This window comes from Pyrus communis, chromosome 13, assembly GCF_963583255.1.
Source record: "Pyrus communis chromosome 13, drPyrComm1.1, whole genome shotgun sequence".
Classification (NCBI taxonomy): domain Eukaryota; kingdom Viridiplantae; phylum Streptophyta; class Magnoliopsida; order Rosales; family Rosaceae; genus Pyrus; species Pyrus communis.
In genome coordinates this window covers 12527613-12554240 of record NC_084815.1, presented here as the reverse complement: position 1 = coordinate 12554240, position 26628 = coordinate 12527613, and the positions used below count along the sequence as shown (strand labels likewise).

The 26628-nt window shown below is 37.6% G+C and overlaps 2 protein-coding genes across 2 annotated transcripts in view; one reads left to right on the top strand and one right to left on the bottom strand.

The window, feature by feature from the left end:
* The window catches only part of LOC137713858 (calmodulin-7), a 62258-nt gene that overhangs the window by 7007 nt on the left and 28623 nt on the right, over positions 1 to 26628 (top strand). The gene's annotated exons all lie outside the window — the stretch shown is intronic.
* Positions 6904 to 10684, bottom strand: LOC137712874 (ubiquitin-conjugating enzyme E2 22-like). Its single transcript, XM_068452053.1, has 7 exons — positions 10543 to 10684; positions 8949 to 9088; positions 8316 to 8460; positions 8141 to 8218; positions 7827 to 7939; positions 7611 to 7714; positions 6904 to 7418 (listed from the first exon to the last, which is right to left on the bottom strand). Exons 2-7 carry the CDS (start codon positions 8949 to 8951, stop codon positions 7043 to 7045), a joined length of 819 nt encoding a protein of 272 aa, XP_068308154.1. The 5' UTR covers positions 8952 to 9088; positions 10543 to 10684; the 3' UTR covers positions 6904 to 7042.

Genomic DNA, 26628 nt, shown 5'->3' with positions numbered 1-26628 from the left:
TTTTTGACAGTGTATATTTTATTTGAGTAATTGACTTTATCTCTAATTGCAGTCCCAGCAGTGCATTGTTTGAGGCATTCATTTAGACCGATATAGTATTTAGAGCTGAGGTGGGTTTATACCGGAAATCCAAGAGAGTTATCCAGAAGGATTGGCACCCTGGTTGCACTGCAGCCGCTGCTCTTATTGCTAGGAACAAACTTTTTTTGTGGCTAATGCAGGAGATTGCAAGACAATAGTGTGTGGTGCTGGGCTGGCCACCCCTTTGTTCTAAGCAAGGTGACTAGGACTTGATACATTCCTGTTTGGTCGTTCTGGTTTAGTACAGGGTTTTATTCCTCAGAATAGGATCACATTGCGAGCTGTCTCGTGGAGAGTGATCGGGTTATTAGTGCAGGGGGAGACGTAAGATAGCAAGTCGATAATTGGAGGTGGGTAGTGCTGCTCTTCAGGTTTGTGCTTTCAGATATCATGATGTTTGATCTAATCTTGTATGTTTTGTTTGTTTTATGGGTAGGTTATATTTCCAACTGGTTCATGCTGACTAGGGAACCTTATTTCGAGTACAATTTATAATTAATTAGATAAATAAATTTGACAATTCATAAAATTTGTCTGAGAGGGAAAGCAGAAATAATCAGCTTCCATTGTGAAAAAAAAAACATGCAGGAGAGAATGTGTTTCAACAAATACACAGAATCATCATTGGATCAGGTACTCACTCATTCTGGACTCTGGGTCCAGTGGTTGTACTGGAATCCCCTTAGGATTTCGATTCCTTGATTCGAAGCATGAGGGTGTGTCACTGGACAAGGAGGATTGAGGTATGTTTGATGCTGGTTTTTGAGTGTGTGTCTGGGGTTTTGGGGGTGTGTAGCTGGGTTTTGGAAATGGGGTTGAATGAGGCTGCTGGGTGGAAGAATTGGGGACTTGCAGTGCTATTTGGAGTGATTGTACCTGCATTGCAAGGCTGCACATGGTGAAGAGTTTGCTCATGGCAGTGAGTGTTTTCACTTGCTCGTGGATGACGGAAATTGCTGATGCGGTTTCTGTAAGGCCTACTTGAACCAAATGCTTATGCTACTCGTGTATGTTCATTGTACGTTGTATATGTTTAATTGCAAGTGAGACAGCCTTGGTAATCCAGTATTAGTAAAACTGTTCACCGGATTGCTCATGTTGTTTTCGTAAGGTCAACTTGAACGAAATGCTACTTGTATGTTAATAGTACGTTGTACATGTTTAGTTACAAGTAAAACAGCTCTTGGTGTTTGAGATCTTCATGCTTGGGTTGCCTCCACAACCTCGACTTTTCTTTCATTTGTTTTTTATGTCAACTGCAGTGCTTGTTTCCTGGTGTTGGATCTTAATTTCTGCAACTACTGGATCTGTTCCAAACATCTTTTCTTTGGTGTCTCCATTCTCCAAATCATGCTTACTGTCTAACGCAGCGTTATTGCATTGAATGAGATCTGTGCCGTTATGTTTTTCTCTGGCTTCACCGTTCTCAAGTTGATGCTTACCATCTGAAGCAGTAGTATTGTCTTGGATGATTGCTGTAGTTGAACCGCGTGGTTGCTCAAATGCTGCTTCATCTGTTTACAAACACCAAAACCCAGTTCAGGTTGAGGCCATTTTCGCAACGATAGACGTGTGTGAAAGTGTGTTGTGAATGTATATGCACCAAAATCCAGTTTAAACCAACCTAGCCTTGGAGCGGTATGGCCTTGTGGATGCCTTATGATGAGAGGGTTGTCAAATACGGAGGCAAGGTCCTCGGAAGGTGGATTTAACCAGTATTTAGCTCCTATGAAGTGCTTTTAACATTGCATTCCCAAAACTTGCACTTCAACTTCAACGTGTCTTTTAGGCCTTTGACTAACATCCATCCTAAAGCTATCCCATAACGCGTTTCAAAACCAAAACCGTCTATACGTAGGCCCTCGTTGTTTGTTAGATAAAGTTGAAATGAAAATGCAGAAAGTAAAAAGAATCATAGAATATACAAGGTTCTAAAAGACATTAGGCACTAGTCGGGAGACGGGCTCAAGTCTAGCACCTAGGTAGCTAGGCGGAGGGATTAGGCGGACAAAGCAGATTTAAGTAAATTTAATATATAGTGTACAAATAAGTATATGTTTATACTTAAAAAAACACATAATTATATTAAGATGCATAAATTACAAAATAAAATGACATAAATTACAAAGTATTAGAACATATTGAAAACATGAGGAACAAGCATATGATGAGTGTTGATCCAAGTATTCAACAAGTCTCTTGTATTTTATTGAAAAATTAAAATGTAAAATGAAAGTTATCGGTTTTCTGTCTAAGTCAGAGTTATGACTTAGGCGGTGCTTAGGTGGGTTTAGGCAGGCACCTAAGCTGGCTAGGCAAACGCCTAATGATAGGAGCATATTCATGCGACTTAAATGGCTTGTTCTCGTGCATTTACATTATGTTTCTTTAGTTATTTTAGTCATTTATGCTTCTTTCGTGTGTTTTTAGGTTCATATGGCTAAGGAAGCAAAAAGATGCATTTTGGAGCATTTTGGAGCAAAATCAGACTTGGAATGGATAGCTTATGTTTGGAGAAAAAGGGATGGACGAAATTGAAGACCAAATTATCATCACCACCTATCATACAATTATACACTTATCATCACCACATATCATTCATTTATCACTTAACATATCATTCATTTATCACTTAACATATCATTCACTTATCACTTAACATATCATTCACTTATCACTTATCATATCATTCACTTATCACTTATCATATCATTCACTTATCACTTATCATAATCATTCACTTATCACTTATCAATTATCATACCCATAAATATCAACACATTTCAACCATTTAAACACATGCATTTCATCTCACATGCACACCCACCTCTTTCCACCTAATTCACATGCATTCCATCCTTTAATTCACCCACATGCCCCTTTAAATCATTCAATCACACCATCACACATTCATCCTCCAACATTGCACATGCACTTTGCCTTTCATCATTGCACCACAAATCAACCACATTCACACATCACACACACACCCTTGCCGTGCAAAATCCATCCCATTTTTCTCCATCATTACACAACCTTGCAGCCACATGCATTCATCCTATCATTTTCTGCACATTCACTTCCATATTCCCTCTTTAATCCACATGCATTCCTAATCATTCACCCTAGCTTGTATCCACATGCTTTCCCAACAAACAAATCAGCCACATGCACACCAAACCCCACCTTGCCGTGGCATCCCTTGCATTTCCAGCATTCCCATTTGCATTTTCAGATTTCCACCAACCAATCTAGTTGTCATTACACATGCATTCCCCTCTTTAATCATTCCTAGCTGCCATTCACATGTTCTCCCATCCATTCTCTCCCTATAAAACCATGCAATGCATTCATACAATTCATTCCATTCACAACACAACACACAACACAAACACTTCCCCTTTGCCGCAAATCCCCTTCCATTTCTGCACCATTTCTTCTCCTCCATTGCAGCCACTCCAACCATTCCCCACTCCATTCCACATACACCTAAAGCCCTAAACATCTCCTTAGACCTTGTGCTACAACAACGAGGAAGAGAAGAGTGCCTAAACGTTCATACAATTCAAGTTTGAGTTGTTGGAATGTTTAGGTGTTTCTTTGATTTCAATGTTTAAATTCAATTCTCTTTGTTTTGTACGTATGAGGAATGGAAGAGAAGAGTGCCTAAACGTTCATACAATTCAAGTTTGAGTTGTTGGAATGTTTAGGTGTTTCTTTGATTTCAAAGTTATGAGGAACTAAACCCCCTTTAGCTAGGGGGTGATTCGAAACTATGTTTATATTTGCAATATGAATTGATTAACTTTCGTTGGAATTTCATAAGTTGTGGATTCAATTTGTTTAACCGTTTGATTGATAACTTATTTATGTATGTTTATTGAGAATGCGCGCTTAATTTTCATGCATGAATATGACGCTAGAATATAAGTGAGTTTCACCTAATCGTTATGAACTTATATTCACAAGTAGTGGAGGTTGCTTATAAACAATCGCGTTAAATGAATTCTTGGCACGAGTTTCATGCTCATCATAGTAACGAATGCCTTGTCAACACTTATAGTTTTCATAATGCTTAATGATCTTTGATTGTATCTTTATTGTGCTGTTCACGTAAAGGACTTTTGGAGAATGTTGTGAATTGCGTTGCGCAAACCCATCCAATTCATTAACTTAAGGAAAACTTGACGGTTAATTTAAGCGGACCTAATTAACCCGGAGTGTTGGGTTTCATAATTTATCGAAAGACCAACTGAGAATAAATCTTGTATGCAAGTGTAACATGTGTGGAGAAGAACCCCTTGGCTATTCCATCATCCATATTTTTCATCACATTCATATTTACGTTTTGCCTTAATTATATTCTGTCCATTTAATTATATTCTGTCCATTTAAATTTAATTTACGTTTTGCCTTAATCATATTTACGTGTTGTGTGTTGTGTTGTGAATGGAATGAATTGTATGAATGCATTGCATGGTTTTATAGGGAGAGAATGGATGGGAGAACATGTGAATGGCAGCTAGGAATGATTAAAGAGGGGAATGCATGTGTAATGACAACTAGATTGGTTGGTGGAAATCTGAAAATGCAAATGGGAATGCTGGAAATGCAAGGGATGCCACGGCAAGGTGGGGTTTGGTGTGCATGTGGCTGATTTGTTTGTTGGGAAAGCATGTGGATACAAGCTAGGGTGAATGATTAGGAATGCATGTGGATTAAAGACGGAATATGGAAGTGAATGTGCAGAAAATGATAGGATGAATGCATGTGGCTGCAAGGTTGTGTAATGATGGAGAAAAATGGGATGGATTTTGCATGGCAAGGGTGTGTGTGTGATGTGTGAATGTGGTTGATTTGTGGTGCAATGATGAAAGGCAAAGTGCATGTGCAATGTTGGAGGATGAATGTGTGATGGTGTGATTGAATGATTTAAAGGGGCATGTGGGTGAATTAAAGGATGGAATGCATGTGAATTAGGTGGAAAGAGGTGGGTGTGCATGTGAGATGAAATGCATGTGTTTAAATGGTTGAAATGTGTTGATATTTATGGGTATGATAATTGATAAGTGATAAGTGAATGATTATGATAAGTGATAAGTGAATGATATGATAAGTGATAAGTGAATGATATGTTAAGTGATAAGTGAATGATATGATAAGTGATAAATGAATGATATGTTAAGTGATAAATGAATGATATGTGGTGATGATAAGTGTATAATTGTATGATAGGTGGTGATGATAATTTGGTCTTCAATTTCGTCCATCCCTTTTTCTCCAAACATAAGCTATCCATTCCAAGTCCGATTTTGCTCCAAAATGCTCCAAAATGCATCTTTTTGCTTCCTTAGCCATATGAACCTAAAAACACACGAAAGAAGCATAAAGGACTAAAATAACTAAAGAAACATAACGCAAATGCACGAGAACAAGCCATTTAAGTCGCATGAATATGCTCCTATCACCTAAGTGGGTTTAAAAGCACTTCCTTAATTTTCAAATGCCTAAGGATTATTTGGGACGGTATCCATCCACCAAGTGCATCCTCTAATCACATAAATAAGTACTTGTTGAAGTGAACACAATGTCATCCTCTAATCCATTATCCACCACAAGAGACAACTGCAAACTACAATATCGAGGGCATCCTTTGGAAGCAGTAATGTGCCCTATCACTAAATTAGTTATCAGGAAGAGAGTGATTTAATGTATCTACTACACATAACTTTTTAAGTTTAATTGATTCTACGTTAGTTAATAGAGAAGTGATTATACTTTATGGTAGTTAGCAAGAATGCATTTGACTGACCAGTATTTGCATGGAGTGCTAAAACAAAAGAATTTGAAAATAATTGACCAAAATGATATTTTTACCTGACCAAATTGAAACCACTCATAAAAAAAGGGAGTCGGAAGATGCCATCTATTTCAGATTTTCCACCAGCGGGAAATATGTACTTGTCGTTTGTGGAAAAAGTTGCCTGGGTTCTTGCGTCTTGACTTACTTTGTTTTAACTTTAACTTTCTTTCAGGTGGGTGTTGTGAATTTGTTTTTGTTAGGTTGATTCGTGTGTCCTAATAAAGCTGTAAATGTGTTTTTCTTTTTCATTTTTTTTTCTTTCGGGAATTTGAGATTTGAATACGAAGTTAAAACACAAGCATGATAGAAGTCGAATTGCAATTAATAGCTGATATGATAATTTGAAGTATTATATCAAATTATATGTTTCTTTAACTGAATTATCAAATATTATTTTTTCATTAAAGTATAACTTTAGATGGTTGTATTTGTTAAACAATTGTTGAAACAAAATTTATGTGTTGAAATGTTAGCAGAATAAGAGACCCACATTAAACTAATAAAAAACAAATTTGACATTGATTGGTCAAATTTAACTCCTAAACACAAGGGCTTCAAATACAATCAATAAGTAACATTTCGGTTTAAAGGATTTTTTTATGTCAAATATGCAGTCATATCTACAGTTAGGATTTGACATCTCCTTGAGAGATGTTTTAAGAAATTGCATTGTATTTTTGAAACGCAAATTTAAGTGTAGCCAAATTAACTAAAACATCGTGCTCCCCTCTTTACACTTGAGTTTGATTCCCGCTCATTGCAGCTCATGTGAATTTAGTATACTTTTTCATTGTAAAATAATTAAATGATAAACCATTATTTTTTAAAATAATAAACTTAAAAACCAACAGGTCCATCCAGGTTTTCAAGAGCGAGTTGCGGGTAAGATGACAGGTTGAACTGCAATTTAAACCAAAACATATTTGCCAAATTCATGTATTTCCCAAATGAAGAGGAAGGCTGGTAAATTTAATCCATCACTTTTCCCAAATTCATGTATTTCTTACACACGTTTCGGCTCTTTGGAGGTACAACAAGGACAAATAAGTCACAAACTGCATAACACAAGTTTCAATCGATCATTTATCCCTCTTAACTTCATAATCTCTTCAAACTCTTCTTTCTCGCATCTATTTTCTTCTTGTCCGCCTGTGCTTTTGTCAATCCGCCATCTTTCCTCATTGTAGTAGTTGCTGCTGCTGATGCAGCGGCAGCAGACCCACTTACTCCAGTCTCCATTGGAGCTACAACGGCTGGCTGATCCTGCCCGTTTCCTCTAGTGGTGACTGTAATAGGCGCCAGTGGGGATGGGGATGCAGAAATCACTGGCAAGGCAGCACCAGGTGCGGTGTTCTTTTGATCAGCATTCAGTGTCGAAGTGTTAGTTTGTTCAACATTCAGTGCAGTTGTCGATTCTGAAATAGCTCCCGTTTTAAACTTGGGTTTCGGCTTTGCATGGATTCCAGTATAAAGCCTACATGCAAGAGATGAAGTCTACTTAAGTTTCATAGTCATGCAACAATATTATCTATAGTAGGCATATGTATCCTTCATTTTCTATTCATAAGCAACTGAAAAAAAACCAGGCATGCAAATGTTTACATATAAACTTCCCCTGCTCCAGTCACCTGAACACGAAGCAGATAACACCACGACTATAACTCACCTTGCATGTCTTGCATACTCCTCATAATTTTCAAGCAGCATCTTGCCTGCCTGTTCATTCAACGCTGATTCTGGAAATGGTTCAATCAATAGACATCTGACTACCTGTTATCACAAAGCACGAAGCCAAGACCAACTAGAGTTTGTAAGGGAACACAAATATCTCAGATGAATAAGCATAAATGAAAGAAAGTCAACAACCATCAAGGGAACTTACAATCAGAACATGTCGCAATCCAAGACTTGGATTCCAATCTTTTTTCAAGGTGTTGACACAAATCTCACCGTTAGTCGCAATGTTTGGATGGAAAATCTTAGTCAGGAAGTAGCCTACAACAATTATATTCCAGAAATTATAATCCAAATAGGGACTAGAGAGTTAAATGATATCAAGCCTTCCATCAACAAAAACCTTTCTTCAGTCGTATGGTCATGCTTCCAAACAGAATGAGGCAACAGAAATATGACATGTCCACTTAAATGATAGTGTTATTGATTATGTCATTTATGATAAAACATAGTCAAACCAACCTTTAGGAGGAGAGTGTGGAAAGTCCCGAGACAATACCAACTTCATGCGGAAAACACCATTCTCGTAAGGAGTACCAGCTGCAAAGGCCAAGATCGTAGCTCAGTAATCATCTCAAAATTATTCAAAAGCTGCAGGAGCAAATTACAGTTTACGCCAAGTAATAATTGTACATGCCTGGCCCTTCAATATCAGCATATATGATTGAAAAATCATCATCGTTAACACCAACTTTTATGCCTTCAGGAGGGGATTCATCAAGACTCTTCAATTCCTTCGCAAGTTGCTTAATTACATTTGGTGGGAGATTTTCATTCGTAGCCTGAAATGTTAACATGACCAAAAGAATTGTAAGAAGAGTTTGAAAGGAAAAAAAAGAAGAATTCATCAGGTGCAAACTTGTAGCTAAGAACAATCATGACAATCCATTTGTTTCAAAGGAGAAAGATAGACTCCATATAAACAAAACAAACAATTTGTGCATATAAACTCTGAACTGCTATATTCCCGTGGCGATGTTTCAATATTACAAGGATTAGTTATTTACTCCAGGAATGGAGTTCCATGCATACATATTGATGTTGATTGTTAAACCATCATCTACCCTTAAAAGTAGAATGAAAAAAAATCTCAAATTAGTTTTGGGTGAGAATAGGCATGCCATTAAAAGATCTATCTGCCTTTAATAGTCCAGTGCCAGTATGGACCGGACCATACTAGTCCATATAACTATCATGTTATATTTTATTATAGTTAAGCAATGATGAAAACCAAAAGAATGAATTTTTATGTACAGAGACAGAACATTACCATAAGAAAAAAAGGAATGAAGTCCTCAAGAAACGTTGGCTACCAAAAGGGAACCAGCAACTCAGCTTATTTATGTGCCACAAAATTCCCAACTGCACTGATTAGAGCGCTAGAATATGGCAAGTTGTAAGCGGATATACCTGCAATAACAAACTAACATTTAATATGAAAAATTAGGAAAGTAGAAGTAAGATCAGTCATGTTTCATAATGAAAAATAGAAGACTAATAAACAACCACGAGGCACAAACCCTTGCCTCTCAAAAGTTAAACAGAGTATTATTAGCATTTGATTGCCAACAATAACATAGAAACTGTAATGCAGACAGCGGGAAAGTAGGTTGGTAGAGATTAAGAATAACTGAGACCACATACGTGACTAACATATGAACATATTTTGCAAAAACTGTTTGGCCCGTGCAAGAGTCTGGATACCAAGAGCCAATCAATCGAACGATATAGTTTGATTGATTATGAAGGTTCCAAAGTAATATGATTATATTGGACATGACATTACCTCCATAAAGCATTGTGAAGCATAAATTCCTCATAACTATCAATCCAATCCTGTATATGTCCCTTACAATTACAACTGAAGCAACCTAAATGGTTACGGCACATCACCTAACTTCACAGATCAAGTTTGACTTGATTTCAAACATGCAACAATTAAGTCCTCTCCCCTCACTTTTTCGTCTTGTACCCTATTTTTTCTACATTCTCATTTCCTAACTTTCATTTGCAAAACTAAAGCAGACCACTTAGTTTCCTGATAAGGGCATAGTTCAGATGATTTGAGCATGACATCACGAAACTGTTTTGGCTTTCTAAGGGTTGTCTGAGTGTCAGTTAGGGGATCAATGGTTTGGAAAGCTGCAAACGAGATTGGGCCTGTTTTTCTCCAATTGCTATATTTACAAAAATATAAATCAATAAAGCTCTGGAAACAAGATATGTTTGAAAGAAATGTTCACAAAGACAAAAATCATTAGTCATTACAATCCAATTACAGGCATGATTACTTCAAGCTAAAACTTAAGACAAACACGACAGCGCGTTCAACGAACGAAGACGACAAAATGTCAAGAGAAGTGCAAAAGCTAGCCTATTATAACTTTTGAAACCTCTAAAACACGAGCGATGAACAGCTAAATCCTGAAATCCACTAAGACCTAAAGGCATTAACAAAACCAGCTCACTCACTTCAAATCAATATCCATACAAATATGATAAAGTCAACAAAACCCAAATTGCTCATCTTTCCTATGAGATAGAAAGGAGAAAGCTTTATCTTTCAAGCTAACACCCACGGGAACAACAACCCTGTTGCCCAGAAAGCAAGAAAAGCACCTCAAAGGAGAAAACCTAAATCAGATCAAAGTACCAAAACCCTGATGCCCAAAAATCCCCTTTTTTTTCCCATTTCACAAAATACAAATTACAGATTGATATGTATTTACTCAAGAAACAAAATCAGAACCATACAACTCAACAATCAAGAACACAAAGGCATCCAAGAAACACCAAATTGACCAAACTGACCGTCCAGAAAGACAGATTGAAAGCGGAAACAGAAACCAAAGAAAAAAATGTACCAGACCCAGATGAGAAATCGCCAAAAAAAAACTAGGTCGATTGCTGTCCTTCAAGGCGATGGTTGAGGGCTCTAAGGGCCGCGATGCAAAGAGCAGAGAGAGAGAGACTGCGTGCTCGAGAGAGAGAGAGAGAGAGCGCGATTTGTCCTTGAAATGATTGAAGGGGTTGAATTTGAGGAAGGAAAAAAAATATATATTGAATTATTATTTAGACAAATAATTCAAATTTTACTGACTTACTTTTAAATTAATTATAAAATACTCTAAAATTTAAAATAAAACCATGCAACGTTTGAATAGAAGGGAATAAATAATGAAAAAGACGTTGGATTGTCTGTTGGTAGTCTCAAACACGCGCCTTGTTGCGGTGCGCCGCCCATTTTTTAATTTTTAATTAGGGTTCGATAACTCAGGTCGACTTAATCCCAATTCGACTTTTATTACTTTATCCAGTCAGGTTAGAATGAAGTAAAAATCAGTTTTATTTTAACTCCATCTCGACTTAATGATCCAAATTGTTTAATTTCTGGGGTGTTATTCATAGCTGGTTTATAAAAAGATTCGTCCAAATCACAAGTCATATGACTATTAGTAATGGTCATTAATTTTCGAGACACACCGTTTTTATCTATTTTCTTGGTCACAATTAAATGCATTAATTGTTTCAAATTTCACTGTATACCTAATTAAATTGTCACATAAAATCATAAAAACCTCAAATTTGAGATTTTACTATAAGGACTCGTTAATTAGAGGCGATTTGTTTAGAGACACAAATATTCTCTTTAAGTTCTTAAATAAGTACTCAAAAGTGGTGGTTTGGGAGATACTTTATATAGTCCCTATATATGGTTATATACACTAAGTATCTGGTGAGTTCCTATACATTAAGGACTCACTTTCTAATCCAATTGAATTTATTTAGTCCCAATATTTATTTTATATTTAATTTATACGATGGTTATTCTAATTTAAAGACTCAATTAGAGATGCTCAAAATCCTGACTTTTTTCACTTGTAGTCCCCACTTAAAAAAAAACCAAAAGAAAAGTAAATAGTGAATTGGCGCGGCTACGCCCCGCAACCTTTTTAACGAATTATGTATTTATAAACATCGGTGACTTCTCTATTTAGTATTTACTTGTGCCCAAGTAAAAAGAGAAAAATAATATCCAATAAAACAAATTAGGAACCCCACAAATGAACAAAAAAAAAAAAACAAACAAACAGACAATAGAAGGTGTTTAAATATTTGGAGTGCCACCATTTAGTACTACAGTCTAGTAGTATTCATCTTCACTTGTAAGTAAGAGGTCTTAGGTTTGATTTTCGCCAAAAACAATTTTGAACCACAATATTGCTAGCCCATTGCAAAGCTAAACCTATATCTTCCCCCCCTTAATGTAGCTTATATCGTTTGTTAAAAAAAAATAAAAAATTATTGGACTACCAAATATAGTGCAAAAATTTATATATTGAATGGATTCGGAGGTGCTAAGCCACCAACCAAAATTGAAGGGACCAAACCCGTTTGAAAATGAAACGGGACAAGACGGAGTGGATCGTGTTATTTTAAAAATGAAACCGAATCTAACCTCACTGAGACGACGAAGTTGCATTACGAATTTGGGTCTGAGAGATTAAGAGTCGACAGACTGAGAAAGAGACTAACTGACAGCATACACCTTGAGACAAAGGGTTAGCGTCGAGGACCCTTTTTCCCACATATTTGGACCCATCCCAACCCCTGAGTCCAAAGCCCGTTTGCCTACCCCTAACTTATATGGATTGATACACATGATGAAAGAGATAAAACAATAAAAAGGGAAAATGTTGCCACCACAGCGCCAAGTACACAAGGTAACAACCAAGTCTATGCAGGCATATTCCTTCAAACTTTTTGGGGGACTATCTCGGACTAAATTAGTTTTAGGGACTAAGCTGGACTGACTTAAAATAGACTAAGTTGGACTAACTTAGTGAAGTGTTTGGTATAGTCTCGAACTTAAAAAGCAAGATAATAAAAATCAATTTTTTTTTCTTTTTTGTTTTTGTTTTTTTCATTTTCTAGAACTCACTCTATCTCTCCCTTTTTCTTTGGTCAAACTATCTCTCTTCCTTTTTCCCCATCTCTTTCCTTTTCCTTTCTCGTCCAACTCCTTCTCCCCCACCATCTCACCCATTCACTTCCTCTCACAACTTCATAATCAACTGCATGTCTTCAAAAACAAACCACAGAGCAAAATAGAGTGAAAATTAAGGAGTTGGGTGGGGTGCATGTGTAATTGGCTCGAAGGTGAAAGATAGGGAAGATCTGTGATCAGGGATTTTTATGTTTTCTGGGTTTGGCTTGCTTTCCACATCAATCCCATAGTTGATTCAAGCTCATCCCACATAATTTTTTTGGGTTTTATGGGTTAGATTTTCTGGTTGTGGGATGCAAGGAAAAAGGAGATGGGAGGGGCAAAACGTAGCAGATGTAGCAAAAGACCTATCTTTGTCGTCGTTTGGGTCGACCCAGATGGCGAAATAACCCAAATCCCCGACCTAGATGCCAAAAAAAACACTGGGTTTGTGGCGATGGAGATCGGCAACAACTGTTTTTGGTTTGGTCATTGGAGAAGAGGTGCTGATGCTACTCATGTTGGTTTGTGGGACACTTGCAGACGAAGGAGACGAGACTATCAATCCCGTTGTTTTTGGGGGGCCTTGCTAAGACCTTCTAATGAGGGATTTAGTCAAGGTGAGTCCTCCTTTATCCCATTAAATTTAGTCTTGTCTATAACAAACACATGCCTATACTAATATATAATCTTCTCCAATCCAGTGAAACTTAATGAAGCCAAACAAACACACCCATAAAGGATTAGTTGATCCCCTCCTCCTTTGTGTGTGTGCCCTTCAACATAAGTTCACCTGCAAGTGGCCCTCTACCATGGTACTAAAGAGGAATGTTGCTCTTGCACTACTAAATGAGTTCAAACCCCATTAGCTCTCTAATTTAATATCTAATATAACAATTGTTTGACCGAAAAAAAAAAAAAAACATATGTCCGACCTACCTTCCTCTTCAACGGACAAGGATTGTTTGCCCTCCCACTTTCGATGCTTTCCCGTACTCTCCTGTTTGTATGGTCACGGTTAAGCCATGTCAACATTTTATATTACTATTCATTTTTGTCTTATTATCTCTATAAAGAAAACAATATAAAATGTTGATGTGGCTTAACCGTGACCACACAAAACAGGAGGGCACGGGAGGGCACCGAAAGTGGGAGGGTAAACAATCCTTGTCCCTCTTCAACTCCCAGAAAAAGCATATAACAATAGATCAAATGGTACGATCCATGTGTCTCTTGGAATGAATTGTGAAGGTATTTAATTAACACAATTCCTAAATGATTAAAAAATTTATTAGTTTTTAATTGAGTATTATAAATATTATTTTAACTGAAGATAAACAAAAACCCAACATTAATAATACAATTTCCTAAAAAAATTAGATCATGGCCCCAAAACATACATATATGATTCTTTTGGTCTATTTGGCAGATGGGAGCATTTTTGCTCACCACCATTTACATGGTGTATGCTCACCATCCTATTTATCACCGTTAGATGAGTTTGAATGTTGAGATTTGTGTAGAGCATACACCACGTAAATGGTGGCGAGCAAAAATTCACTCTTTGGTGAGCATACACTACGTAAATGGTGGCGAGCAAAAAATTGTAGAATCCTTCCAGCTGTTTTTCGTTTGGTCATTGGAGAAGGGGTGCTGATGCTACTCATGTTGGTTCGTGGGACGCTTGTAGACGAAGGAGACGAGACTAGCAATCCCGTTGTTTTTTTTTTGGGGGGTGGGGGGTGGGGGGGGGGGGGGCTTGCTAAGACCTTCTAATGAGGGATTTAGTCAAGGCAAGTCCCCCTTTATCCCATTAAATTTGGTCTTGTCTATAATAAACACATGCCTATACTAATATATAATCTTGTCCAATCCAGTGAAACTTATTGAAACCAAATAAACACACCCATAAAGGATTAGTTGATCCCCTCCTCCTTTGTGTGTGTGCCCTTCAGCATAAGTTCACCTAGAAGTGGCCCTCTACCACAGTACTAAAGAGGAGTGTTGCTCTTGCACTACTAAATGAGTTCAAACCCCATCAACTTTTTAATTTAATATCTAATATAACAATCGTTTGACCAAAAAAAAAAAGCATATGTCCGACCTACCTCCCTCTGCAACTCCCAGAAATAAGCATATAACAATAGATCAAATGGTACGATCCATGTGTCTCTTAGAATGAATTGTGAAGGTATTTAATTAACACAATTCCTAAATGATTAAAAAATTTATTAGTTTTTAATAGTCTATTGAGTATTATAAATATTATTTTAACTGAAGATAAACAAAAACCCAACATTAATAATACAATTTCCTAAAAAAAATTAGATCATGGCCCCAAAACATACATATATGATTCTTTTGGTCTATTTGCAGAGGGGAGCATTTTTGCTTACCACCATTTACATGGTGTATACTCACCATCCTATTTATCAGTGTTAAATGAGTTTGAATGTTAAGATTTATGTTTGTGCTACACAAATCTTACCATTCAAACTCATCTAACAGTGATAAATATGATGATAAGTATACACCATGTAAATGGTGGTAAGCAAAAATGCACTTTTTGGCAGATAGGGGTTGGAGACCGTTGAGTGGTCATCTTTCAAACTAGCCGTTGGAGCCTTGGAGGTGCCAGCAGCGGCAGCAACCTGCAGAATCTTTTTTATTTTTAATTTCCGTTTTGCAAACAGCAACAAACCTACAAAACTATGGCTAGCTGTTCTGTCAAGGTATTACCGTATACCGTACTCCAGATTTATTTTTTTATAATCTATTTTTGTATTATTCGGTTTTTTTTTTTTTTTACAAAACGCCGTTGTCTCTAAGCTTATGTTTTGCAATGTCTTTGTCTTGAAATGTAAATTACGTTATTCAACACTTTGAAACTCGAGTTCCGTATTACTTTATCACATTTCGTCAAATATGTTGGTCCCTTTGGCATAAGTGGAGCCCACTACTTGCTGACGTGTTTTACATGTCATTGCCACATCAGCTTAAAATATATTTAATGTTTACAAAAGATCACTTAAAAAAATTAAAACTAAAAGAAACGAATTGTGAATGAAGGGCAGCGGAGAAGGGCTTTCATGCGTACGTAGAAAAGCTTCAGGTTTGGTTTTAAAGAGAAAATAAAGCTTCAGACTTTTCGTTCGGTAGCAAGGAGCCTTCTAAGTTTTGCTTTTCTGGGGGTTGAAGAAGAAGAAGAAGTTGAAGAAGAAGAAGAAGTTGAAGAAGAAGAAGAAGTTGAAGAGGCAGAGGTATTTGTAAATTATAATTCCATTTTTCTCCCTAACTTTTAATTGGTTACTCTTAGCTTATTTACTTGATTCAGTTTATGTTGAATGCGAATCTTCAATGCTTTTCCAAACTGCTCAAGAAGATTTCTTTTTTATTTACCAGTACACCGTTCACAATTTTTTCTTTTAGAACAACCTAAATTCTGCTCTGTTGATTCTTTTTTGTGGTCGAAAACAAAGCAAGCAGATCCATTGAAAGATGGGGATGGCTAAAGCCCAATCAGCAAAAATGCAGAAGATAACCTGCACAACACGACCTCGACCGCCGCCATCACCTTTCCAGCGACCACATAGGTAATCACCCGATGAAAACCAACTCTGCATTGAATTCGACGAAGGAAACGTAGCGCAAACCAAACCAAGACTGATACACTGGAGAAGAGTCAACATATCTGAAGCACGAACACAAGCACCTGCAAGTAGAACCAAAAACGAAAACAAAAGGGACGAGGACGAGGCTAAGGGGACAAAATCTGGTGTTTGCTCATTCGACACCCATGGTTTTAGAGCGGCTAGGGTTTAGAGAACGAGTTTAAAATTAAACGCGACTCTGCTCTATTGGTTCTGTTGGGCTTCTTTCGTGTTCAAATCCTCTATATAAAAGTACAAGCCATCAAATCTACTTGCAATAAATGCCGTGGTTTTCATGATTTATATCTTAATAGTTGTTCTTGTTCTGCGCCTTTCGAAGATAACATGGTTTAGTGGGGGTTTTTGAAGCTTCAAAGCTCGTGAATTGTTCTATTATATGAAGGGCGACCGAGTTGATTATGGCGAAGAACACAACAAGGCTTGTGGGCATTCACAATACGATCCAGGACTGATGCAGCCACCTGACATCGCCGCAGCCGCAAGCCTCTCTCTTCCGCCGCTACTTCTCTCGCTCTCACAAGTCCTTTTTTCTAATTTCCTTCTCTAATTTTTAAAAGTGATTCTTTAATGTTTTTAAAATATTAACTTTTTTAAGTTTATGTGTCAATGATGTGGCAACACATGTCAGCAGCTAAGTGGACTTGTGCCACATTAGAGACTTAACAGATTTGATGGAATGTGACAAAGTGAGACATGATCGTGTTTCAAAGTCTTAAGTGATGCAATTTACGTTTCAGTTGTGAAAGAGAGATTGATGTTAAGTTCCAGAAGGCATTCCAAAAAATAATCCATGCCTATATGCTTTTTTTAAAGGCTACCTACTATGGGTGTTTTTTCATTATATATGTGAGACCAGATTTTCCACCTCTCTAGAACAGTGAATATATGAATATATGGACCCAATTTGTCGATCTGAATATTGTTACTTCAGAAGTTCAGTTGTGGACTCACTAGCTCCAAGCGAAGTTGGATCAAATGGAGCAGCGGTGCCACCACAGAAGTTCAATCAAAGCAACTTCGCTAGAATAACCAAGCTTGTTCCGCAAGACACGAGATCTGATCTAGTATGGAATCAGTCAAATCTTGATAAGTCTTGGAGTTCCTACAATCTAAGGATTGGCATGCACTAGGAGTGGGTTTGGTTTTTTGCCAAAACCAAAACCAAACTGAAACTTCCGTTCGATTCGGTTCAATTTTCTTTCGGTTCGGTTTTATTTCTTCGATTTGGTTTTGTTCGATTCCCTTTATTTTATTTTTTACTTTTTTATAAAACATTAAAACCTAATTTTTTTTTTAATATGTAGTTTATAAAAGAGGCTTGCATTTGAAGACTAATAATAAGAAAATGAGGAAAGCGAGAAGGTAGCTGTACTAAAGGGATTCGGCAAAGGTATGAAAGCAGAGAGCATTGGTAGACTAATATTTAATAATAAGAAAATTGTGGGGTGAGGTTGTGACTTGTGAGTGGAGCAGCAGGGGAATGAGAGTAGAGAGCATTGGTAGACTAATAATAAGAAAATTGCAGGGTGAGGTTGTGACTTGTGAGTGAGCAGCGAGCTATGAGAGGAGAGCAGATGAGGCATAGTTTAAATACTCTAAACATAAAATAAGGTCGTTTTAAGTGTAAAGGGATTCGGTTCGGTTTGGTTTTATTTTTTATTTTTTTATTCGGCTTTTTTATCGGATTTTAATTTTTCGATGTCAGTTCAGTGTCCGATCCCCTTTTTTGTTAGGTTTTCAGTTTTTTGAACCTATCCGTAGTGTGCGCCGCAAGTAATCATAACTCCTAAATGGTGCAATATCTACTTCTAGATATCCTCTAAGATTATCCCGGCTTGTAATAAGGATTCTGTCTTAAAAATGTATCTCTCCTGGTTCATACAAATACACCTATCTAGGATTTGTCTCTAGTAACGCAATCTCTTTCTCGGTTCGTACAAATACACCTATCTAGGATTTGTCTCCAGTAACACAATCTCTACACTCGAATTATCTTGCCCACTGCTTGAGTCTTATACTTGCTTACAAACTTGACCATCGAAGAGTCTTTGGCCGGCACACCGACCCACCGCCAACCCCCTTGTGCCTAAGGCTTGCTCATGGTTGTTTGTTCTTTTACAGGTTACATGGATTTGTGGATCTCCACCACTCACGACGGTGCACGAATTTGGTGTTAACAAGCATGAATATACCAATATCTCTACCAGTACTCACTTTTAACTTTAATGACACTATAATTAATGGTATCAAAAATCCCACTCTGAGGTATAGGCGAAGGATACCAGAACTCATTGATAGGCAACATCTTCTCTTAGACAACTTTGGGAACATCCAAATTAAGCAACCAAGTAGCGAGTGGCCGTTTACCACAGTGATGGAAAGGTGTTTAGCCCTTGCATGGCTGATAGGAGCATATTTATACGACTTACTTAGCTTGTTTTCTTGCATTTACATAGTTAGTTTCTATTTATTATAGTGATTTAAGCTATTTTCGTGTGTTTGTAGGTTTAAATGGCAAAAGAGGCAAGAAAGTGCATTTTGGTGCATTTTAGAGCAATTTTGGGATGGAATGGATAGCTTGCATATGGAGCAAGGTGGATGGACGAATTTGAAGTCAAAAGAGGCTAGGAACATGCTACAAATCTGGAGAAACAAATTCAAGACAAAGAAGATTAGGAAAGAGCAAGAAACATGGAACCTTATCCAAACAACCTTATCTTATCCAAACCTTATCCAACCTTATCTTATCTTATCCTATCCTAATCTTTTACTACCTTAATTCCAGCTGCAAGGGAGAGTTCTTTTCAGACTTAGACACATAAAAACCTATTTCTAGAAGATCTATCTCTTTCTAGAAGCCTAAATCTGCCGCACCCCCTATCCCTATTCTCTTTGGTTTCTGATTTCTAGATGGCCTTTTCCTTGTGGATTTGGAGTGTTTAATTCTTCTCCAAAACAATGGCTCTATGCCGTGTGTTTTAGCCCTATAAATACTACATTCTGCTGCACCTATCATATGCCACATCCCATACATTCACACCATAATTCGCACCACACACAAGAGCCATAAACTTAGAAAATCCCCATTGTGCCGCAACTGTGCAAGGAAGGAGAAAAAGAAGCCACCTGGAGCCGTGCTTGCCAGTTAAGACGTTGGATTGTTGGAGCATTTCTATGTGTATTCTATCTTAGTTTTCAATGTTTAAATTTAATTGTCTTTGTTTAATTGTGAACATGAGGAACTAATTTCTTTTTAGCTAGAGGTGGATTCAAAACCATGAACATATATGTGATATGAGTTGATTTCCTCTAGTTATTGCTTTGTAAAACACGAATGCAATTTACTTATCTGTTTGATTGATAACTTATTCTTGTATGTTGATTAAGGAGGCCTACTTAGTTTGCATGCATGAATTTGATGCTAAAATATAAGGGAATTTCACCTAATAGTTATTGATAGGAGCATATTTAGGCGACTTAGTTAGCTTGTTTTCGTACATTTATGTTGTTAGTTCACAGTTATTTTAGTAGTTTAAGCTATTTTCGTGTGTTTTTAGGTTCATATGGCTAAGGTAGCAAAAAGGTGCATTTTGGAGCAAAATTGGGCTTCGAATGGATAGTATATGCTTGGAGCAAAAGGAATGGACGAAATTGAAGACTTAAAGATATTGGGATTCCTAATCAAAGAAGGATTCCTAATCTAAGAAGGATTCCTAGTCAAAGAAGGTTTCCTACTTGAAGTAGGAAAGTTAAGCTAAGGTTTCCCATTTTTGTTTGACCTTTCCTAATCCTAATCTTTCCTACTTAATTTCCAGCTATCAAAAGGGGTTCCTAATTAATTTGGGACACTTAAATATATGTCCTAAAAGCTCTAATCCCAGTCCAAGATGGAGCCGCACCTTTCTTACCCTTTTCTTCCAAAATCTGCTACATATCTTCTTTCCCCTTTTCTTCCAAAATCTGCTACATATCTTCTTTCCCCTTTTCTTCTAGTCAATGCCGCAACTTTCCTTCCCTTTTCCTCTTAGAATTCTGATTTGTTACCCTTTTCTTGGACGATTTGGAGTCTTAATACATTCCCAAATTAATTAATTAAGGCCTTAACCTTTCTCCCTCTATATATACATAATCTGCCGCACATATTGGAGACTCTAGAGATCCAGACACATCCATTCGAATTATTCCTCATTCTCCCCATTCATTCAGCCATCATCCACCCTCTACCACCATCCAACCTATCCATCCATCACCATAATTCATACCCAAACTCCCTTGTGCCGCAACAAAGAAGGAGAAACAAGAGAGGAGAAGCCTTGGACGTTTTGGCCATTCAAGCTTGGATTGTTGGAGCGTTTCTAGGTGTATTCAATCTTTGTTTTCAATGTTTAATTTATATTCTCTTTGTTTTGTTGTAAACATGAGGAGCTAAACTTGTTTTGGCTAGGGGAGACTTTGAAACCATGATTATATTTGCAATATGAATTGATTAATTCTAGTTGTGATTTCATAAATTGTGAATGCAATTTACTTAACCGTTTGATGGATAACTTATTCTTGTTTGTTGATTAAGGGTGCACACTTAATTTGCATGCTTGAATTTGGTGCTAGAATATAAGGGAGTTTCACATAATCGTTACAAACTTATATTCACAAGTAGTTAAGGTTGTTTTCACAATCATGTTAAGTAAATTCCTAGCATGAGTATCATGATGTCATAGTTACAAGTGCTTTGTCAATACTTATGATTTTCATAGAACGTAATGATCTTTGATTGTATCTCTATTATGATGTCATGTAGGGAACTTTTGAAGAATGCTTTAGGTTGTCGCATGATGTCATCCAATCCAATAACTAAAGGAAAATATGAGGATTAATTAGTGATGTCATGGTTAATCTGGGGTGTTGAGTTTTCAAACACGTTCAAAACATCTTAAAAGATGCATACTGCAGGTGATAAAGTAGGCATTTCGCACGCTCACAATAATGTGATTCAATCAGCTGTTCATTAGATATTATCCTTTCTATTTTTAAACACTTAAGATGTCACATCCCGGCCTAGGCCCTTACCACATCCCGGGCTCGACTCCACCGTAGCACGATATTGTCCGTTTTGGGCCTCGACCACACCCTCACAGTTTTGTTTCTGGGAACTCACACTAGAATTTCCCAGTGGGGGGTCCAGCACGCCTTGATTTTGGTCGAGGTGTGTCATAAGAGGCATGTAATGTTAGATCCCACATCACCCAGGTGAGTGATCCTTATATGTATATTCTCATCCCTACCTAGCACGAGGCCTTTTGGGAGTTCATTGGCTTCGGGTTCCATTGGAACTCCGAAGTTAAGCGAGTAGCGCACGAGAGCACTCCCATGATGGGTGACCCACTGGGAAATTCTCGTGTGAGTTCCCAGAAACAAAACCGTGAAGGCGTGGTAGGGGCCTAAAGCGGACAATATAGTGCTACGGCGGTGGAGTGGGCTTGGGATGTGACAATTTGGTATCAAAGCCTAACTCTGGCCGTGGTGTGCTGACGAGGACGTCGAGCCCCTAAGAGGGGTGGATTGGTAGATCCCACATCGCCAAGGGGAGTGATCCTTATATGTATATTCCTATCCCTACCTAGCACAAGGCCTTTTGGGAGTTCACTGGCTTCGGGTTCCATCGGAACTCCGAAGTTAAGCGAGTAGCGTGCAAAAGCACTCCCATGATAGGTGACCCACTGGGAAGTTCTCGTGTGAGTTCCCAGAAACAAAACCGTGAGGGCGTGGTTGGGGCCCAAAGCGGACAATATCATGCTACGGTGGTGGAGCGGGCCCGAGATGTGACACGTAGTGCCTATTATAAAAAAAGCCTTTCGCACGTCCATAATAATGTGATTCAATTAGTTATCAAATGATCATTTTTTTTTTTTTTTGAACAAAATATGTTATCTACACTAAGGGGTGGAGGTGAACTTAGCCTCACGATGGGCTATCAATAATATGATTTAATCAGTTGTTTATTAAATATTATTTTCTCTATTAATGTAAATTCAACAAAATGTAACTAGAAATTGAAAGACCGATTTTGTTATGTGGATTCAGCTACTTTAATTGGTTTATGAGGGTTTCTTCTAGCATGATCTAATATTATTCATTTAGTCCATATATTTGACTTTTTTTTTGTCATAAAAAAAACATTGAAGCAATTCACGCATATAAATACATTTAAAATGTATAATTAGCGCGTAGCACGTCGTAATTCAAAAAATACCTTTTGCATGCGCATGACCCATTTGGTGTCACGGTCTTCACCAAAAATTTTTGGGCAAAAATGCCCCCAAAATAAAAGAGTTCAAAAGCAACCCAAAATAATGTACCATATAATGCAGGGGTATTTTCATCATATAAACAGTGTTTATTAATATTTAATTTTTTTGTACAGTTTTTTGTTTTTTTTCTAATTTTTATAATTTATTCACAATAGACTAGTAATAATGTGATTCAATTCACTGTTTATTAAGTATTATTTTCTCTATTTTTAAACACGTTCAAAACATCTTAAGAGGTACGTAGTGTCGGTTATAAAAAAGGTCTTTTGCACGCTGTTGACCCTAAAAACTACCAAGTCTACGTGGCTCGTAGGCCGAGTAACTAATATGCTAACTACGTCATTCGGTTGATGCGGGGCGTGCCAACTCGTTGGTTGAGCTCGGCCGAAGAGTAAAATTTGTTGATGTTGCGTTGAGTACGTTGCTAACTTCTTGATCTTGTGACTGTGGTTGAGGAAGGAACACGTCTTGGCCTTCGGGTTCCCGAGCCTGAAGGCAAGGCTGTTAGTTCTGCAAAGTTCACAAATCTTTGGCGCCGGGTTCGGTCACTGTGATTATATTCGTAAGAGTATAAGAACGTCGAACCAGCTCCAAATTATATGGACACAGGTACTCAAAAGAGATGTATGTCTTGATGGTAAATGTAGTTCGTCCATCAGAATGCCAAACTCTGAAACTCACTTGTGAGTATCCAATCATAAAATCACTCGGCGTTCAATGTGTCGAATGTAGTAACTTGTAACACCTTACCTCGCCAAGAAGGCTAATAAGATAACCTCTGCCAATAAGGATTCGAAAACCCTCCTCGATTGAGACTTGGATAGGTAACCAATCGGCCTCGATGCAGTGCTGTTTATTCAAACTGGAGGTGCTCATTGGTCAACTGATTCTACGACAACAATGTTGTTTATCCAAATTGAAGATGTTCGTCGATTGCCTTCATAGTGCTGTTTATCCTGAAAAAAGAAAATAAAAAAATCTCAAGATGTTTGAGAGGTTTGCGCAGGGCAGTTGTGTGTTGAATTAGAGGGGCTTGAAATGTTGCACGATGTCTTGTATTTATAGGGATGAGTACGCATTGGTTGATAAGCTGATAAAGACTACCATGCTATTAAAACTATTCCACTGACTTAAACCTCGGATAAGTCTTACTACTCCAAAGACTCTGAACTTAGTCAAAAATGCAACCAAATTCGATCATTGTGTTTAGCTTTACCACATCGAATCCCAAAATAACCTGCATGCTTGGATTTGAACAAATAGTGTTTATCTAAACAACCACCAATTTTATATATATATATATATATAGTTGGTAGTTTTCCACATGGCATGCACACTATAATCCCACCATCAATTCTCATGACTTTGCACTCAATCTGACAACACCATCACCATGCATTAAAAACCTAGCCTACCTAGGTTTCTCATCTCATCCTCACATCATCACCAAAAGCCATCATCTTTATTGTCGTGCATGCATTCTGATCAAATGAATTCCAAATTCGTTTTAAGCTTCCAAGTGCCGTCAGACATCCCAAATCAATTCGAACTGTACTGCTTATTTGGGATATAATTCGCATCCTATTTATCTAGTTTAAGAAGATGCCAAGATAACTCATATTGAAAGATAATTATTATGATAAAAACCATAATATTATCCTTTAACAATAATAAAATTATCTCCACTTTTCCATCCGACGGTTGAGAGCTATGCTCAATCTACGACCTTGATTACTCGGGCCGATAGTGTAAAATCAAGTCCAAACATTGCCCCCCAGTTTCCTTAATTTTCGGCTCGTATGCCGAATAGTTAAGGAAATTAATTGTTCGTAGCCAACAAAATCCCATCGTATCGCTGAAAAAGAAACTTTGTTCCTTGGCAATAACATGTATGTTCTGCCAACACTGTGGTCTTCCTCAACTGCCACAATTCTATATAAGGCTTGGTAATTTTGCCAGAAAAACCTTGTAATTACTTTGACCATCCAACTCATGCTGTCAAAATGCAAATAGGACCCAGAAAAACTGGGCTGAGAAGAACCTGATTCTTGATATTTCGGCTTGTCACCCATCATGAATATTGCAATCACTTTTCTGAAACAATCACATGTGGACAGCTCAGCCAAGTTTGGCTTGTCATTCAGCCATCCGCTCGTCAGCATTATTACACACACACACACACACACACACACACACCACACACACACACACACACACACACACAGATATATATATATATAACCAAGGCCATAAAAAACAAAATCAAATCTTGGCCTATTCTGTCCAACTTGGAATGATATTGTCGGCCATGCATATATCTATCATATTTTATTCTTTTCTGACTCCCAGCTCCACTAAATAGTCTCTGCTAAACTCATCGAATAACATCCTCGCTGAAGAATTTCGAGGAAAACCAAAACAAGTGTCTCCATTGAGATTCAAGGCCGTGCAGACCCACCGACTGACAAATCCAACTTCATCGAATTTCTTCCTGATCACTCTTCGGCCTTTGAGATCCACCGCCCAGCTTGCTTACTCTTGGCCTAAACGGCCGAAAGCTAAACCAAAAAAATATATGGTCGAGGAAAAATGAGGACCCACCGCTGAATAAAAATTTACCAAAGCTCTACCGAAGAAGTCTATCACCAAAGCTATGGTCAAAGAAATATATGGTCGAGGACAAAATCCTCCCGCTGACTTGGGTGATGCAAACCACCAAATTGATTTACGCCGACTTCGACAAAAGCTCATATATGCTCTGATATTTGTATGAATAGGCCTCATGCCCAGCTCTGCAACTTCCACTTAGATAGCCTTTCACTGCAGACGTGCCATGTTATGGGAGAGACCCCATGATTTTACCAAGATAACTTGTGCCGAGCTCGGCAAAAAATTGGCATATAAGACCTTGAATCTGCCAACGCCTATATGGCCGAAGTTTCAAGAGGTCACTTTGGCAAAAATTTGGCATATATATATGTGTGTGTGTGTGTGTGTATTTGACAATAAAAGTGGTCTTGTCTTGACTGATCAACGGTGCCACATGGGATGTTCCTTGGCCTAGTATATAAGACCTATATATCACCTGTTGTTGACACATATTCTAACATAACTTGGAAGCAAATCATGATTCCTCACCTCAAACATGTCCATAGGCTGAAGCCTACTGCCTCTTTTGTCTTAATCACATCACATCATCATATTACTATTTCAACATTATCCCATGCATAGATTAATTGCACGAAATTAATCCAGTCGTAGATGCACTGCCGCGTGACCCTCCCATCACCCATATGCCGGTTATCCCCAATTAATTTGAATTGTAGGATAGAGATTTCTGCACTGAGCATCAATTTTACCAGGCATCTATTTTAATTCACTCATTCTCAGCGAAATAATTTTTACCACCGAAATATACCACTTGTGCCCCCCTTGATTTCTTATGCATCGGGCGAGGAGCTGAATGGTTAAGAAAATAATTTTTTTTTTTTTTTTTTTTTTTTTTTTTTTTTTTTTTACGAAAGAAAAACAAAAGTGGTCAAACTATGAAGATGAGGATGAGGCCAACGATGCTTTATTCCAAGCCGAGATCTTTGTATATCAACACAACCAATCAAATTTTGCATTGAGCCGAATAAAAAATGATCTCCAAATATATTTGACTTGGCGAAATATTTTTCATTTTCGGGCGCCGAATGTGTTGAACAATTATTATGCCCCTCAAGCGTAATTACTTCGTTAATTTTGGCTTTTAATTCAAACAACTTAGCCGAACAAAATTTCTCTATATCGACTTTATCACCAATAATCATGTCGATTGGCGTGGTTTTTTCAGCTAAGCCAATGTCTCTGCCTTGTTCGTCATTGGAGCACTCTTCTAATACGAGCATATTTATGCGACTTAGTATGCTTGTTTTCGTGCATTTACATTGTTAGTTCTTAGTTATTTTAGCTCTTTAAACTACTTTTGTGTGTTTTCAGGTT